Source organism: Phoxinus phoxinus, assembly GCF_949152265.1.
Source record: "Phoxinus phoxinus genome assembly, chromosome: 13".
Taxonomy (NCBI): domain Eukaryota; kingdom Metazoa; phylum Chordata; class Actinopteri; order Cypriniformes; family Leuciscidae; genus Phoxinus; species Phoxinus phoxinus.
This window is the reverse complement of record NC_136888.1, coordinates 10,835,722-10,854,129: the sequence shown is the minus strand read 5'-3', so window position 1 is coordinate 10,854,129 and position 18,408 is coordinate 10,835,722. Positions and strand designations below refer to the sequence as shown.

Below are 18,408 nucleotides of genomic sequence, written 5' to 3'. Positions count from 1 at the left end.
GAGCACACAGAGATCTGACACCCGGCTCCTCCATTAAGAAAGCAAGAGGGGATTTCTAGAGGTCCTGATAAGATGATAAGCGCTTTGTGTTGCTTTTGTTCCATCTAGATTACCAGATCACACATGGAAGTGGTTGGTTATCTGTGACAGCAGAGTGTAAACCTTGAATTACACGGCAGGTCGGGTTACTACGGGTGTACACATACATAAACACACGCTGCCATGAAATCATGAGATAACTCATTCTGAGGGAAGAAAGCATTCTTCACGAAGAAGCACACGCAGGGCTCAACAAGTAAAGACAATCAGCTGACAGCAATTTGATCTCAAGTCAGTGACAATTTCACTGACAGCCCAAATCCAATTTTAATAACTCAAACAGCAACTCAAACGTTGAACCGCAAAAATATGACTTTGAAATCTGACCCAAGCTACTTTTTTATGTAGTAACACACACACACACAAACGCACACATATATATAACTTCAAATTATAAAATTTCTTATTATTGGTATTAATATAATATATTACTACCAATTAACTCAGCATGCGCTTTTTCTGTCATTCTTTGGCTAGCTTTACATTATACTGTATGATCACTGTTTACAAGGCTACATTGTTGGTCACAAGGTCAAAAACAATGAAAACAATAACTTTTTGTGCATTTTGACAGGGCAAGTAAAAATCTGAACGGGTCTGACTTGGCCGATTGATATATAGATACATTGAGCCCTGATATATTGAAGGGCATAGGTAAATGTAACATTTATTATAATGGGTTTATGGGAAGATTGTTTTAAGTTCACTTAAATTATAAGTTGTTGTATTTATTAAAGCATAATAAATGTTAAAATTGATAGCTTTTAATTATACTCGAAATGGTGAATGGCTATAATAACTAAAATTGAGAAATAAATCTATTTTATAGAGACATTGGTATCGGTGATTCTGGCCTTCTTTCAAAAAAAGATGCCACAACCGATGGCATTATCAAATTTTATAATATAAAATTATAGTTAATATTTTATCATATCATTTTATAAAATAAGAGCAATATTAGGTTTTTCTTGGCAGAAAAACCTAATTATAGGGAGCATTAGTCCAAACACATCCCCCTAAACAGCACATAATGGACCGATAAAATGAAGTTTGGTCCACACATTTAAGTGTGAGCATCATGGGAAAAGGAAGTGGAATGGACATGTATTTGTCTTGAACTCAAGGTGTCCAAGTGAAACAACGGTGTGATTCACTCCCTGCGATTAAATAAGCCAAAACAAGCACGCATTGAGAGGTCTACACATTCCAGCGCGAGCCAGGATCCGAGCATTATTCCAGACAGAAATCACGCTCTTCACTCTTCCACACATCTGATAGGGATTTAAAATAAACTAAATCCCAAAAGCACGAACCCTAAAATTTAGATTACGATTGCTAAGAAAAGCTAACGACTATCAGCTAAAACATCAGGCAAATATCTGATCGAAAGTTCAGCGTTCAGAGCGCTGCCTGGCATTGTGCCCTCAAAACACACAGCCTTACATGGGCCAAACTCCCACAATGCAGCCTTTGAAATATAGTTATGGAAATCTAATTATTACTCGAAAAAGACATTTATCTTCTGTCATAATTTGGTCAACAGAACGAGATATGTGTGGGTGGACAAGAGCGAGCAATTCAAATGAAAAGGGCAATGAAAACCAGTGAAAATAACAACAGCTAGTACATTTGTTCTTTACTCTGATTCACTGGTGGTCTGAACACAGATCATTGAGTTTTTTGGCATCTTTAACTTAGTTTGGTCCTCTACAAATAACACTGGTGAAGTGGTACAAATGAACCTAATTTATCACACATTTACCAACTTTCCTTTACAGTAGGGATGCGCCGAAATAAAAATTCAGGCCGAAACAGAAAATTAATTAATCAAACTTATTTGATATTCAACACTCAAATGTCTAAAACTGAGCTGTACAAACATTTAAATGGCACATTATGCAGTTTTATATAAACTATTTAATATGGTTTGTTGAAATAGAAACATTTAAACAATAACAAACTGTAATAATTTGTTTTAATGACAGATTTATTCAAAAGTACATTAAAGACATTACTAACAGGTTAAGTAAAAATATGATATGTAATAATGTGCATAAATTTAGCAAAATGCTCTTCTCTAGTTATTTTTTTCTAGCTAACTAATGAGTTTATGGACACTGAAAAGCTTTCTTGAGATTAATGTTAAAGGAACACTCTTTAGGCACATTTTAGGCACAGAAAATAGGCACATTTTCCAACTCCCTTAGAGTTAAACAGTCGAGTTTTACCATTTTCGAATCCATTCAGCCGATCTCCGGGTCTGGCGGTAGCACTTTTAGCAAAGCTTAGCATAGATCATTTAAAACTTGACTCTTCTGTAGTTACGAAAATGAAAAGTTGTGATTTTCTAGGCCAATATGACTAGGAACTATACTCTCATTCCTGAATAATAATCAAGGAACTGCTGCCGTACCAGCAGGTGCAATGATATTACAACTTAGTCCCGGTTACGTTGGAAGTTACAGAGCTGGGGACTATTTACAGGCACTGTGTAATATCACTGCCCCTGCTGGTACGGCAGCAGTTCCTTGATTATTATTCAGGAATGAGAGTATAGTTCCTAGTCATATTGGCCTAGAAAATTGCAACTTTTCATTTTCTTTCTTTAGCGGAAAGAAAAAGGAAAGAAAAGGTTTTGAATTTTAAAGTTGAGACTTTGCTTTATATTAAAAGTAACAAAGCTTTTTGTGATAACTGGATGGCAGGCATGCTACACATATTTAGAGAAGTTTTGTTCAAGCTGCGCATCAACAGAAAACAGCACAATGAATCTAAACACATCAATGAAAATAGATAGATAGACTATAGATAGAAGTGCATGCACACCAGTGTCAGAGCTACGAAATTGATCAATCTAAAATCAATAAACTTAAATGAATAAATTAATGTCAATCATCACAAATAGATCAGAGAAGAGCCAGCGATGTTATGAGAGTGCGCGATGCGCTCCAGCCTGGCTCCTGTCAGTGTCTAAGAAACCAGGATCGGGGCGGCACGGGGTGACAGGTCAACCTTAACACAGAGACGACCCTTTGACAACTACAAAGACCTCCGTTGAGAGACCATGACACCCATCAGCATCTGCTCAGTGTACTCTCATTCTGCAGATGGTGACGGTGTCATGGTCCCTGAACGAACTCCGAGCATAAAATATGCAAGAGTGAAAATATCTTGGCTGCTAAACTGTTTAAGTGAAACACTTTCACTTTTTCATGGGGAAGCAAACTGTACTTGACACGTAAAATATCTTGGCATGTCTTTGGGTCATGAAAAAATTCTTGGCCCAAGAAACAACCATGTCGCCAACAAGGGTCATAACCACTTCTCTGGTGCTTAAAGGACTGATTGGCTGCGTCCCAATTCGCACACTTCTACATTCTGTAGAGTATATAGTTCACTGGTGAGAATACTGTTTTAATAACATTATTTGAATAAAAAACATTAACTCTTTTGTGACTGTATATGTTATTTTAGTTAGATGTTAATTCACTAACTGCTCACAAACAGTTTACGGTCTCATAGCTTTGACACTTATTGACTTGATTCAGTATAAGATCCAGCTTGTAAGAGTCATTTCAGACTACAAGCATGTTTGTTTTAATTTAGTTAAAGGCGAGACACGGCAGGCAAAAACATCGTTTTTTTTCACTGGTCAATTTTGAGATTTTGGGCTATTTGTCATCAATAACATGTCTTCTTTCAGACTTGTGGTGAAAAAAAGTCCAAAATACACATTTAGGTCTATATTTTACTACACTTTGTTTATTTGCGTCTGTAGATTTCTCAGAAATTCAACAAAAGTTGGCGTTCTAAATCAACGCGCTGCTCCGCGATCTCTGTGTTCTTCCTTTAATCACGCACACCGCTGTGAAGCTCTCTCTCTTCTGTACAATGCTGTCGGATCCAAATATGGTCATTTCCTTTTAATCAGTAACCAATCGTGAAAGTAAAATGGGCATTTAACCCTAAAAGCGAAATCTCATTGGCTGATGTCAATTTCTGACAACCTGATTCGTTCAGATGCATCACGTGACGCGCTCTGACATTTAGATGTGTGTTTTTGACTGTTTTTCTGCTCAGTTGAAGGCCATAAATGCTGTGTTTATAAGTTTTGATGTGATTTAGGTGGTTTGTATTGTTGTTGCTAATGATTTGATAAGATATTGTGTCAGTAAATAGTTGTTTCCACTAAAAAAAGTATGATTTTTTACATTACAAATCTTTAAATGCCTTTTTCTCAAAATGAGTTTTTTGTCATTTGTAACACATCTCAGCCTATGTAGCACCTATGTACACCAAACTTTCCAGTCTTGTACCTAGTTATATTATGAAGACAATTACAGAGGGATTTGTAAATATATTATTCCTAGCCTGATTTATATAACATTTTATTCCAAAAAACATGGCGAAAATATTTTTTTTTTAAGGCTATTGACATTATATTCTGATTTACAGGATAACAAAAGTAGATATCCATAAATCCCTCTGTAATTCTTTTCCCATTTAATATGTGAACACAATGAAAAAAGAATTTTGAACCTGGCTTTATTCAATTCTGAGATTTCGTTTTTTTTTTTAAATATAGGCAAATTAGCGCATATTTAATTAGATAATGCCTAATTTGCACATTTAAACATTAAATTACAGACACCGTGTAATACATTTTTTTCTCATCTTAATGTAGGTAATCAACTGGGAAAGATTCATGGTGATATCTGCTAGTTAAAAATATTACCCTATTCACCTGTAGTGTCTCGCCTTAAATTTACTTTTATTTGTCAAAATTATTATTATTTAACAATTAGGTTTATTTAGCATGCACGGATACGGCAAATGTTTGTCATGCCACTAAAACCAACATAATACCAAAACATTTGACCAACATAATACCAAAATTGTTTATTGCACAAAAATAAAAATAAAATATTTATTTATTAAATTAAAATTGTTGGGTTACAAACCATCACTTGAGAGCCACTGCTATATACCATGGATATAGTATAGGAATTCAGATGCAGTCTCAACCCAAGACGGGTGCTTACCTCGCCGAAAGCTCCTCGACCAATGACCTTCAGTATCTCGAAGTCTTCCTTGTGCAATCGCATCTGTTTCACTTTAGAGGTGAACGGTTTGGCTGCGGAGAGAGAGAGACGACAGCATGGAGTTATTGTTGAAGACGTTCAAATCCATCACTTCACTATGATGTGCCATAAGGACCCGATCTTCTCGAAGGGATTTGTAATAGTTTCAGTTACAGCACATTCACACGAGTCAAAAGTTCAGAGGCATCTCTGAGCAGGTGTGAAGGACAGATTGATGGTGTACCACATAAAGTCTTCCTTGCAGGGACTGAGCAAAAAAAACTGGTCACATAAATCAATCAATATTTCATGTCTACTTACTTATTTGGCAAGTAGCAGAATAATCTGGTCATTATCAAAACAACAACAACAAAAACGGTTCAGAGATGCTGACTATTTTGCAATAACATATTTTAATTTACCCTGACAACACCCAGTTAGAACTTACGCAGAAAGCATTGCTATCATGAATGGCAGCACAAATTGCCATTTACCTTTTTATTGTGACTGATTCTGGCAAATCATAATTGTGTACAATGCCACAGCATCAAAAAGTATGGGGCCATTGCACAATGACTACCATTATAGACAATGGTTTCTGTTTTTTTAAAGGCTGCATCCTTCTGCAATGAGAATCAATTATCACGTTTGTATCATTTTAAGGAGCACACAAAATATGATTTACTATGCTTGAGAGGATGTGCAAAGGGTTTCTATTAAAAGCTGTAAAGAGGATGGACTCAAGGCAGCATGTGATCACAATCTCAATTGGCCAAGGGCAATTAACACTTTTGAATTTGATACATTTAAGGCCAATTATTATGACATGAGCTGTTAAAATGTGTTAAATTAACACAGGTTCATCTTAATTTCATTGTTTTTCGAAACACTAACCAGCCTATTCATGGCTACAATTTCATAAAGTTTTAGGGTGCACTTTTTTGACTTGGACCAGTAAAGCAATCACCTAGCAATCATCCAGAACATCCCAGACTAGCAACCACCCAGAACAACCACTCCATAAATGTTCTCAATCTGTGACAGGTACACTATAAATCATTGTATGATAAACAGGGGAAAGGCAACTTCTTTCTATTGAAGACCTGTGACGCAACGCTCCCTCCCCCTTTATTATCATCGCCACACTGCCACTTAAATCGCCGCCCTTTGCCAGGTTCCCATCACCGGCGCTGTTAAACGACGAGCACGCCTCACCATGGCATACCAGTGTCTTCCTGTGACATGCTGGTGTCCTCGCAAGTCCCGGAGGGGAGCATGGAGGGATTTCCGCACCGCCAAGCCGTGAGTCGTCGGACCCGTATGCCCATGCAGGGATGCACTCTCTGCTGCCTTGCCATCTTGGGAAGACGTGGTGCTGGAGAAGCTGCCGCCCTTTGCGCCCCGGACCGAAGAGGGGAGCAAGTACGGCCACCGGGACTCCACCCCCTTTACCATGACCAACTAATCTTTGCACTGCCTTCCCTACACGTGCCCCAACCATATCCCGCCACAACCCATACAGCTACAATGCTGTGCGCTGCTTATCACTGAAATCTGTACTGGTCAATGAAAGTCACATTGAGCTCAAGACTGCCAGCACTACAGATCAGACACAAAGACGGATATCTTTTTACTTGGACTGCATTATGTCCAGTCTCTTGTACAGATAATGAGCCTTGTGCTGTTCAGTTAACCCTGCATAATAAAAAACTGATGTGGTTAGCTGAAACCAAAGCAGGCTACAAGATTAAAAAAAAGTTTTAAAAAGTTTAAAAAAGATTCGAGCAAGGTCACTCGAAAATACTACCGGGTTTCTACTGATACAAAGCTTAAAGGGATAGTTCACTTAGAAATACATTTTTGATATGTTTTAGCTTACCTCAAGGGCATCCAAGATGTAGCATGCACAGAGAAGTCCAAATTAAACATGACTTAATGACTCGTAAATGTAAGTACACATTGATGGCCTAAGACACGAAACGAGCGGTTTGTGTGAGAAAACGAACAGTATTTATGTCGTTTTTACCTCTTGTAATCACAGTCACGTCCAAGTAATCTGAGGGCGCGGGCGCTTCCTTCTGTGTGACGTACACGCAGACTGGTGCATAGTAATATATACACTAGATGTCGCATTAAAGACATTCGTTCCAATGAACTGCCGTAGCCAAGGCGACATCTAGTGTATACATCTATGCACCAGTCTGCGCACACGTCACACACCAGGATGCGCTCGCGCCCTCAGATCACTTTGGACGTGGCTGTGTTACAAGAGGTAAAAACGATATAAATACTGTTCGTTTTCTCACACAAACCGCTCGTTTCGTGTCTTAGGCCATCAATGTGTACTTACATTTACGAGTCATTAAGTCATGTTTAATTTGGACTTCTCTGTGCATGCTCTTTGAGGTGGACCCCATAGACCTGCATGATATGACTGTCAGACAACAACGGTTTGACCTAAAAATATCAAAATTGAAAATACTGTGGAAACAAAGACACCTACATCTTGGATGCCCTTGAGGTAAGCTAAAACATATCAAAAATTAATTTCAAAGTGAACTATCCCTTTAATGCTAATCTGTGAAGTATCCCTTTAATTAGGCTACATCAAATATGCCTTCATGGTTTTATCATGGCAGACAGAGGTTAGAACAAAAAACAAAAACAAATTATATCCAGGTTTCTGGACAGAGAGCGAAAGTTATTATTTCCAATGGCCATTCTTATTTTCCAATGGGTGTCGGAACCATTGTTTGTGGGTGGGACAAGACCCACTAACTTTTTAAGACCAATAATATTGGACCCACTCACTTTTACCATCTCTTATTCACCGGTTACATCACTTGCCCACCCCAAATTGGTGCTAATTCTAAAGTGAAAGTAAAATGCGCACAAAATGGTGTGGAGCAGAGCCAGCGTTTTCAATTAATTCCTATTGAAGTTGAGCTTCCATAGAAACACTCTGCTGCTCGCCAGTGGACACGCACCGGTATGAATACCTGTGCGGCCATGCGCATTTTACTTTCACTTTAGAATAAGCGCCAATTCAGGGTGGGCAAGTGATGTAACTGGTAAATAAGAGATGGTAAAAGTGAGTGGGTCCAATAGTATTGGTCTTAAAAAGTTGGTGGGTCTTGTCCCACCCACAAACAATGGTTCCGACACCCATTGGAAAATAAGAATGTTACATTTTTAATGATATAATTGTTTTCAATGTTTTGGCAGATGGCCATCTAGCAAACTGATATATACATTTAGCAAGAACCAATGAGGTTCAATCTCATATACGCAGCACGTTTGAGCTTCCGCAAGAACCAATGAGGTTTGTTTTCACGCGTGAGCTTCTGTTAATGTGCTCTGATCAATGTTTATTATTTTTGGGTGAACTAACCCTTTGAGAGGTTATCCAATCATAGCAGTGGTTATTTACATTTATAAGTTTTATCCTAAAGCACCTTTTTTTTTAATTCTATGTAGGGCTGCACAATATATCGAATTTATCGAAATATCGCAAATGTGTATATCGCAATATGCATATCGCAACAGCTTGCAATAAATTGGGTCATGAACAAAAGACAACATTTTTTAGCTTTAATAAGTATCAGGATATATTTAATTCATACAGTGAAAACTAAGCAATGTTTTATTTTTATATTTTATGATTCAGTATCTTTTATTAAATAAACCTAATGTAGGATAACCTGAACCCTGTGGTTTACACTGATGTTAAAATGACACTTCTTATGCTACAGTAAAACACTGATGTTCACTTTCAGAAGTTAGAAGGATGTTTTCTTGTCATAAAAAGAATGTGAAACACATGTAGGTTATATCATTTTTAAATATATTTTAAAGATAATTTAAGTTTATTTTACACACTTTAAGCATTATCGTATCGCATATCGAATATCGCATTATTTAAGGAGTTATCGCATATCGCATTTTTCTTCAATGTCGCACAGCCCTAATTCTATGGGTGTTGGTCAAATGGTCAAGTAACTTTCAATAAAAGAGATTTCCTTATATTCCCATCAGAAATTATTTACTAATGGTGCTTGGCTCACCTCTATGGAAACAACAATGAGATAAGAAAATATGGTAAATCTGATCTCTCGTCGAACACGCAAATCCAGATTCCACGTCCCTGTTGAAATCACCTGACTGGGATGGACCGTCATACCTTTCGCATGAATGCATAATTTATGTACTGACAAACAAACAGCAAGAGATTCTAAAGACATAACTAATGTACAGCAAAAATGACAGAAAGCAACAGTTTATGGCTGGTTTGGTTGTTAGTTTAACCTCACAAGGGCAAATCAATACATTTTTACCATCAAGCATTTGAGCAAGTCGTTTAACATCACATCCTAAATGCAATGCAACAATTTACTAGTGACAATTAAAGTGAAAAAGCTCTACAATAAGGTAAAAACCAGCCATTCAGAATGTGTTTTAAGTTTAATATGGTTTCGGACCAATGAGATATTACAGGAACTACAGAGTAAATCATAATAGAAAAAGAAACCAAGTGACAATCAAAATGTCTAGTTTCTCATTGTTTGTTATTCTAACTCAGCGGTAGTTTGCGAGCCACACCTGGCCATGTTGCGCACCCTTTAGCAATAAATGATCGATAAAAGATTAGACATGGCACTAGAGATCGGCTTTCTGCATAAAAAGCAACCAATTTCCTTTGTTGACCTTCCTAAGTTAATGAAAAGTTTAGAATAACAACATATTTCAACATAACAACATAAGTTGTACAGGCAAAAGTGCGTGTTCAGTGCTGTTCGCCAGTGTCACGAATGCAATCAATGGCAAAACCACTTACGATTCTGTGGTAGCCAAGAGATTGAAACTAAGAATTAAAACTAAGATTGTTTGTGGTAAAAATATTATATCATACAAATATTATTATAAAAATATTGGCGAAAATGAATATTATTAGAACAGCGGCGAAAATGTATAAGTGACTGGACTGAAACACATGCTTTTATTGAAACTGGTGCTCTGCTGTGCCAAGAGACATCTCCAAACATTTCACTGAGTACTTTTGCTTTTATGTCATATAAATGTGTCGTATTTATGTCCGTATGGTAATCTAATCTGCACAGCTTTCAGTGGGCAGTACTGTTTGAAGTAATTAATAAAGAAACATGGATGAATGAGGAAAGAGTGGGATATGCTTGATATAAAGGAAAAAATATTACAAGCGCAATAAGCCGCGAAAGAATCCACTACTGAAAGAATACTTTGTGTGCGCGCTCCGAGCGGAACAAGGACAGGAATAGTAGCCTTTGTCTTCGGTTGCGCACATAAACGATCAAATACAGAAATTTGTCAAAAAGCCGATACTGAGTATTGGAGTATTGACGTAAACACAATGAACGTAACCACAGTGCGTTATTCCTCCCTCACTCACAAGATTTATGTCATGTAGCCTATATATAGAATTTAGCAAATTTGGCTATATAGACCAAAACCACTTTTTGTACCAGGCTGTAAACATATTTTTCTGCTGTAAAGTTGAGCATTTTAACATGAGGGGTCTATGGGATTGACTCTCTTTTGGAGCCTGTCTCTAGCGGCCAGTCGATGAAATGGAGTTTAAGTCACTTCCGTGTTGGATTCAAGAGAGAGACCGGTCCGAAAGCTTGCCGGTAAGTTTGTAGGTGTAAAGTGACAGTTACAAGTTAACTATCATAGTTACGGGTTAAATAACATAAAAAGACATGTTATCAAAATATGCTTATTTTCTTATTAAACATACCAACATGTATAGCCTACTAATTACTATGTACGGTATATGGATACTAGCCTTTATAAATAAAATAATTTATATGTATTTTAGGCTATACACATGTATATTAAATGCAGGTATGGTAATTTATATTCTATTTAATTATTATATTATATATATATATATTATATTTATCTAATATGCGCCGTGACTTGACTGTCCTCTGTGTTGTGTTTGAACGCATTTTGCTAAGTGAAGTGAACATCAACAGATATCCCGTGCTCAGAGAGTAGGGAGCAGTGAACACTGCGTAGGGACCCTGTCAATCGGGACGCACCCGAGTTAATGGCGCTCTCTTCTAACGTGTGTTAGAACGAACCAGGTGTGTTAGATAACAGAGTCATAAAAACTATGCAGAGGCGCAAGGAATGGAATTGGGAACCCGTGCTTTACATCATGATAAAATCCTTGTTTAATATTGGCCAAACAGCATGTCCACTTAATCTTTAATATTTGGCCACTTCTTTACGACAGAAATAGAACATGTGGACATCAGAACATGCAAACTCAGGGCGAGGGTTTAAACTTGTATTTTGAAATCGCCATGAACAACAATTTGCATATTTAAAAATGTATTGATGTATTCTCCTGTGTTGGAGTGGGTTTATAAATGACTTGAGTTACAAATCTGGTGAAGTGGCGCACGATACGTTCAAAGATGAGCGTTATAAGCAACCCAAACTCACAGCATATGGAGAGATGGAGTTTGTTAACCGAGCTGCTGAGTACATAACAGCGCATATATTATTTCATTATCATACACTCTAAAAAAAGCTGGGTTGTTTTAACCGAACTTTGGGTCAAATATGGACAAACCCAAATGTTGGGTTAAAAATATTTTTTTTAACCAAACAACAGCTGGGTTTGTCCATATTTGACCCAAAGTTCGGTTAAAACAACCCAGCATTTTTTAGAGTGTATGCAGTAAAAGCAATAAACAATATATTGCAAGCACAGTAAAAGGTTTTGCCACACACTCAACTCTGTCATGCTGATATAGCGAGACAGCTTTTCAGTTCACCTCGACAAGAAATATTTGAATATTGCAAGATCTCGCCACACCCCTACTGAATATCAAGCATTATATTGGTCCATCACACAACTAGCCTACTTAGCATGGAAGATATGGGATATATCACTTCTTGCTTCACACAGTGAACACACCTCTGGCAAACAAGGCCAAACATTTCAAACTGCAAAGGGCGAGTTTCAGTTCCATTAGCCAAAATGTCAGGCGACTGATTTGTTGATATGAAATCTACACACATAGCTTTGTGGGATATGAGCGAGATTCCATGTAAACAATGCTGTGAATATCAAATGTTACCACAGTGTCAGGCATCCTTTTACAGGGCATTAGAAACAGATGGAAAACAGACCACCTGGAACTGCCATCATGGTCTCTAATACATCAGCCAGGGAAACGTGTATAAAGTCTATTCATGAAGGACAGTTTAAAGGTCAAGCCTTCTTTAGAAGAACCTACACTGTTTCCAAAGTGTCCAACACAACTGCAGCACACTCAGGTCGGTGTTCATTAAAGATCTGAACGCAGAAAGCTCATTGTGTATATCACTGTCACAGTCTCCAGCGTAAGGGGACACAGAGCTGCAAATCAAATGAACCACGCTATCTATCTCCTGCAATACCCGCATTAGGAGACCATATAAAGGCAAAGACACTGGCAGGATCATTAAAACACGCTTTCCATAGAGGGAAAGAAGCGCTTAAAGCCAGACTGCAGAAAGACTCGCAGATAAACTTGTAAGCGTGTGCCGTGTTCAAACCTGCTCTTCTCGACTCCAGCATCAAGAGCATTTTCACAGTGAAATGTCTACATAATATAAACACTGGGCGCAAAATAAATTGCCAGAGTTCGCTTAATAATGTCACAGGGTTATTATTTCATATACTAAAACGGGGGGGGGGGGGGGGGACTATTCATTTCAGACCAATTTCAAATGAAAAGAACCTGTAAATGGTGATATAATGTGAAACACCACCTTAAAATCATAAGACTAAGTTCACACAAAAATGAAGACTTCATCATTTACTCACCCTCATGTTGTTCCAAAGTCTTGAGACTTTCATTGATTTTCAGAACACAAATGAAGATATTTTTGATGAAATGTGAGAGCTTCTGTCCCTCCATTGACAGCTACGCAACTACCACTTTGACGCTTCAAAAAGTTCATAAAGAGATCATAAAACCAATCCATATGAATTGATCGGTTTAGTAGCCCAAATTTTCTGAAGAGATTTGATCGCTTTATATCATAAACAGATTGAATTTAGGCTTTTCACATATAAAAATTCATCAACTCACACATTAGTTGTGGCAAACAGAAGCTCAAGCATGTTCACTTCCCATGTGAGAACCAATGAGGTTCATTCTCGTGTTACGCAGGACGTTTGAGCTTCTGTTTATGTTCGTTGATCAACGTTATATGTGAATAAAAGCCTAAATTCAATCTGTTCATCCTATATAGTGTCCGTGTCTCTTCAGAAAATTTTGGACTAAACCGCTCAATTCATACGGATTAGTTTTGCAATCTCTTTATGAACTTTTTGAAGCGTCAAAGTGGTAGTTGCGTAGCTGTCAATGGAAGGACAGAAGCTCTCAGATTTAATCAAAAAGATCTTAATTTGTGTTCTTAAAATCAATGAAAGTCTTACGGGTTTGGAAAGACATGAGGATGAATAATTCATGACAGAGTTTTTAGGTGAACTATCCCTTTAAGGGTGTAATCCATTTATATTAATAATCTCAAATACACAAAAAACATCATATTACATTATGTCAAAAAAGGATAAAAACAACATGATCTGCAAGGATAAGATAGTCTGGTATTCTGAAGATTAGCCATGTTATTAAACTTAAACGGATTTTAAAACCGTAAAAGAAAAAAATGATAATGTTTATGCTTTGGCCCTTGTTTTCATCTGTGAGAAAGCCGATAACAATGGAGGAACAAGTCTGGTCCTAAACCCAATCCGTTCAGAACAGACAACAAGATTATACCATCCCTAAAAGGCATACTGGTCTTGCAAATCACTTCGACAAAACAAGTGTTGACTTGCCATATTACAAATACAAATAAGGACGAAATATAAAGGAAAAGCTTGCTTGTAATTAGGAGGATTCAACCTTTGAATACGAGAAACCTCCCAAAGTTAATACAAACCTAATCCCAAAATATGAGACCGGTTATACCTGACAGCAAACCCAACCTGCATAAATAAACGTAGATGGTATGAAAGCTAGAGCACTGGAAAAGCCGAAGATGTCGGGGTTGTGACAGGATAGTCACATAAAACCGCCTGGGTTGTCAATTTAAACCAGCTGTCCGGGGCAACTCACTATACAGGGGGACTTCTTCAAATACCAGAGGGTAGTTGTTAGTCACCGTCCACCGAGTCAGCCTTTTCTTTCAAACAGTTGGGCCTGAACGGCATCTGTGACTTACGCATTCCTGCATTTGCCTTCAAGTCTTCAGGCCTCTTTCAGATCAGCAAGAAAGAGCATGAAATTGACACACTGATCACTAGTCAAATAATGCATTAAAAAGTATAAAGAAATGCTGTCAAATTGTCAAAAATTGGCTAATTATAAAATCTGTTTTGAGGGTTTGAGGCATGAACAGAAAATGTAAGAAATGTGTTTTGATGTCATAATGTCAAAGACATGTGCAGAACACGGAAAGCAGATTTTGCTTCAGCGAGGTTGTGCATGTAGACAGACTCAATTTGCCATACATTTATGTGAACAGTGAGTGACCATATGAACATGCCTTAAATGTATAGCGGAGGATTATCTTTTTCCGGGTGGGTAGCCTATACTATTGGTCCACCTAAGTGTCAATCATTCTGGTGATATGTTTACGTAAGGCCGTCGTACATGCTCGTCCCTATGTAGTTTTCGCTTTCTGCGCATGCGCACTTTCAGGTGTATTACGGTATGTGTGATGACGAGTTACGGTTTCAGCCATTCCTTTGAAAATGGCTGAGGGTCGAAAGAGAAAAAATTGATACGAGTGTATGATAAGAAGAGAAAGGCAGCAGAATATAGAAACAAGACCAGAGTGATTTTGTGTGAATATTTCACACACCGGCGTGCGCTAAAAGCACAGGTTGAGCTTCCCACTGATGCCGCAGTTGCGAAGATTCTACTAGACAGGTAAAGTTTGTCATGCTATTTGGAGAAATCCATTTAAAATCACTGCTAGTAAAAGTTAATGTAAGCTATGACTAGCCCTGGCACAAGTCATACACCGCATAGACACGGTAAACATCTCAATTTGGCAAATAGAGTGTTGCGCATGTGCATTTTTAAAAAAATTGGAGAGAACGGGTCTTTTCTAAAATTAGGAAAGATCCTCCGCTATACCTTTAAGTATTAGCAGTTTTTAAAAAAATCACTGATGAAATGTTGGTAGTAAAAAAAAATTATGATAACCGCCAATTCTTCATATTTGAAAGCCGATAACCGATAAATGTAAATATAAATTGATATATAATTTTTGAGAGCCTGATTACAAAAAAGTCTCACCATTAAAAGACATGTCCCAAGCACACCGTTATAATGTTTTTATTATAATTTTATGTAGCCCATATGACTGCACATGTTGCACTTAACCGTATTTTCCCGTTTGAAGTGATTTCAATCATATTTCAAGTGATTTAAAACCATCATGGTGAACAAGTGAGCATCTGAAGTGTCTCAGCTGAAGGAAATAATCCATTAGGCCTATTTATCAGCTTTAATATATCGATACGATAACGATGACATAAAAAATGTACATATCGGCTGATATCGATATGGTGGCCGATAGCCTATATCGTGCATCCCTAATCAATGCCTACTTTTTCAAACTTAACAGTGTATTAAACATTACACAATATAATCTGATGCTGGATTTCACTTCAAGTAAGGATTTAGCCTATTTCATACAGTAGTGTCCAAATGTGATGTCTGGAGGGGATATTTGATTTTAATGACACTACAAGTTAGACAAACCATGAAAATATGAGTAATTTTAATATTTTAAATATGAGGGAAGAACAAAACACTGAACTTGGTTATATGTGAATGTGACTAAATTATTTGGCGAAAGCAGCAAACTACAGCCACAGATTTAATTTTACCATGCTAAGTATGCATAGAAAAACTATACATATATCTGAGTTACTAGAAAAGGCTATACACAACCACAACAACAGCATCTCAACATGAATGAATTAATGTATTTCTCCTCTAGACTTTATAAATCAAACCATGACATCAGTTATCATGGATGTTATATTTACAATCTCTAAAACTGTCAGATAAAAATTAAAGCATCCCATCCGGTCATCACAGGAGTATAACACGGATAACACAAATCTGGCTGATGATCTGGGCACGAGTTCAACGTCTTAACCAACCTGAGGCTTAAAGGTGTGTAAGGATCATTTTAGCCTAATGTAAAGGAGAGAGCTGAGACAGCTTTTTACAATGCTGAACTAAAGTTTTAAAACTAGAGGACAAATAAAATACCTGAAGAGCCAACAAATTCCAGCAACATTGCAGTCGCCAAGCCAAGTAGCATATGCACAAAAAAATGGAAAGTATCTAAGCATCAATGAATCTGCAAGAAGCTGACAAGAAATGAATCAAAATGAAATCGTGTCTTTTTCCAAAACATTAGCCTAAAATATAGCATACGCTCTGCTTAAGAGGTCTACAAGTGCATGGAATAGATTCACAATGGTTTTCTGTTCTCTATACCAATAAGATCTATGCTTTAGCCTATATTGTGTGTTACAGTGTGCGCGTTTATTATTCTCTGCCACGCTCGTTCAGTCTATCCTGCGTGCATCATGCCTTCTGTTTCCATGGAAGGAATGTTTACAATTCAGGTCATTCAGGGTAGCTGCAAGTCACGCCACAAAATAAACAAACAAACGGCACACTATGTTCATTCACGGTGGAATGTGATGTAGCGCTCCAGTCATTTCCTGCTCAACTTAAACATGTAACAAGTTTAAAGTCATATTCATTAGTTAAGCTGGGTCAGGAGGCGCCCGATTAAACACACTCAAACAATACACTGCTTTTCCCCATTACACTATATGTTTAGCTGCATTTCAGTCACGTGACTGGCCACTTAATGCTTCCCATCAATGTCTACTTGAATTCAGTTAATGTATTTACAACTTCACCAGCGCATGTCATATATTCCATGCTTGGAGAAATACTTTGTATAACACAAAAGAAGAACATAATTCACGTTAGTCAAAAAGAGAATGACACCATATGACCCAGGGGACTTTTTCTACCTTATTCATGCACAATCCCAGCACCAGCTATAGTGTTTCCTATAGGGAACCAGTTTGATCAATCACTGTGACAGTGAATAGCACATCCTTCAGTGTCAGAACACTTTGCCACAAGCAGAAGTACATTTCTTTCATAACTGTTCAACTAGCCCTTTAAGACTTTTAATAGCACACACTCCGTTTAATCAAAGTCCAATAACTTATACTCCCTTTCTGAGGTTAATTTCAATCCATGCCCTATGATATACTGCTCAGCATGCTGGTATGATGGCTCAGAATTTAACAGCATGTTGCTACTTGACTTTTCCAGGGCTGTACACACACACACACACACACACACACATCTATGATTCAGTGCTGCCAAATGTGGCTTAAAGACATTTGTTGCATAAACTTCAGTCCATATTTATGACTCTAAAATCCAAACATCTAGTGAACTTTGGTACTACAATAAGATGATTTAATCAATAAATACAATGACTTAAGATGCTTTAAACATAAAATGCATGGGTTTAAGATGGCTTGAACATGAAATGCATTGATTTAATGTGGGTTAAACATGAAATGCATTGGTTTAAGATGGCTTAAACATGAAATGCATTGATTTTAAGAAGCATACATGTCTTTAAAAGCACCATTACTCACCCCATTCTAAAAACTCAGCAATGTTCTTCTCTCTTCTGAGTGGGGAGTTGATGCACTCATCATAAATGCAGATGAGAACATCCAGAAGAGTTTCCACACTAAAGCACTGTCCATTAGACTGGACAGGACCATCCAGGATCAGTTTCTCCAGCTTTTTCAAACGCACTTCTCCAGACATGGTTCAAAATTGTTTAATTTACAGATATTTAAGTGCCTTTACTGTAGCTACTCAAGCTAACCAGCTAACAACATTCTCGCGACACAATGTATCTTAACTGTTTTTTTCTCATATAAATACAAAAAATCGTGTATTAATAATAACAAATACTAGTGTCAAACCATGTCAAGTATGTAAACTTCAAAAAAAATCCCAGTTTGTTCAACTTTAACGGGTTAAAATAACTGATGCTAATGATCCGGCTAATAAAGACGTTCGGCTAGCAGGTTAGCCGATTTTAGCTC

At 37.3% G+C, this 18,408-nt stretch overlaps 1 protein-coding gene across 9 annotated transcripts in view; it reads right to left on the bottom strand.

Moving 5' to 3' along the window:
* The window catches only part of cdc42bpaa (CDC42 binding protein kinase alpha (DMPK-like) a), a 75,005-nt gene extending 56,597 nt beyond the window's left edge, over positions 1 to 18,408 (bottom strand). For all 9 annotated transcript variants that reach the window (XM_079632580.1, XM_079632572.1, XM_079632574.1 and 6 more), the window contains exons 1-2: positions 17,947 to 18,408; positions 5,142 to 5,233 (exon numbers count right to left, since the gene is read on the bottom strand). In XM_079632580.1, the coding sequence (XP_079488706.1) occupies positions 5,142 to 5,233; positions 17,947 to 18,124 (270 nt within the window). In that variant the 5' untranslated portion in view covers positions 18,125 to 18,408. The remainder of the gene's footprint in view (positions 1 to 5,141; positions 5,234 to 17,946) is intronic.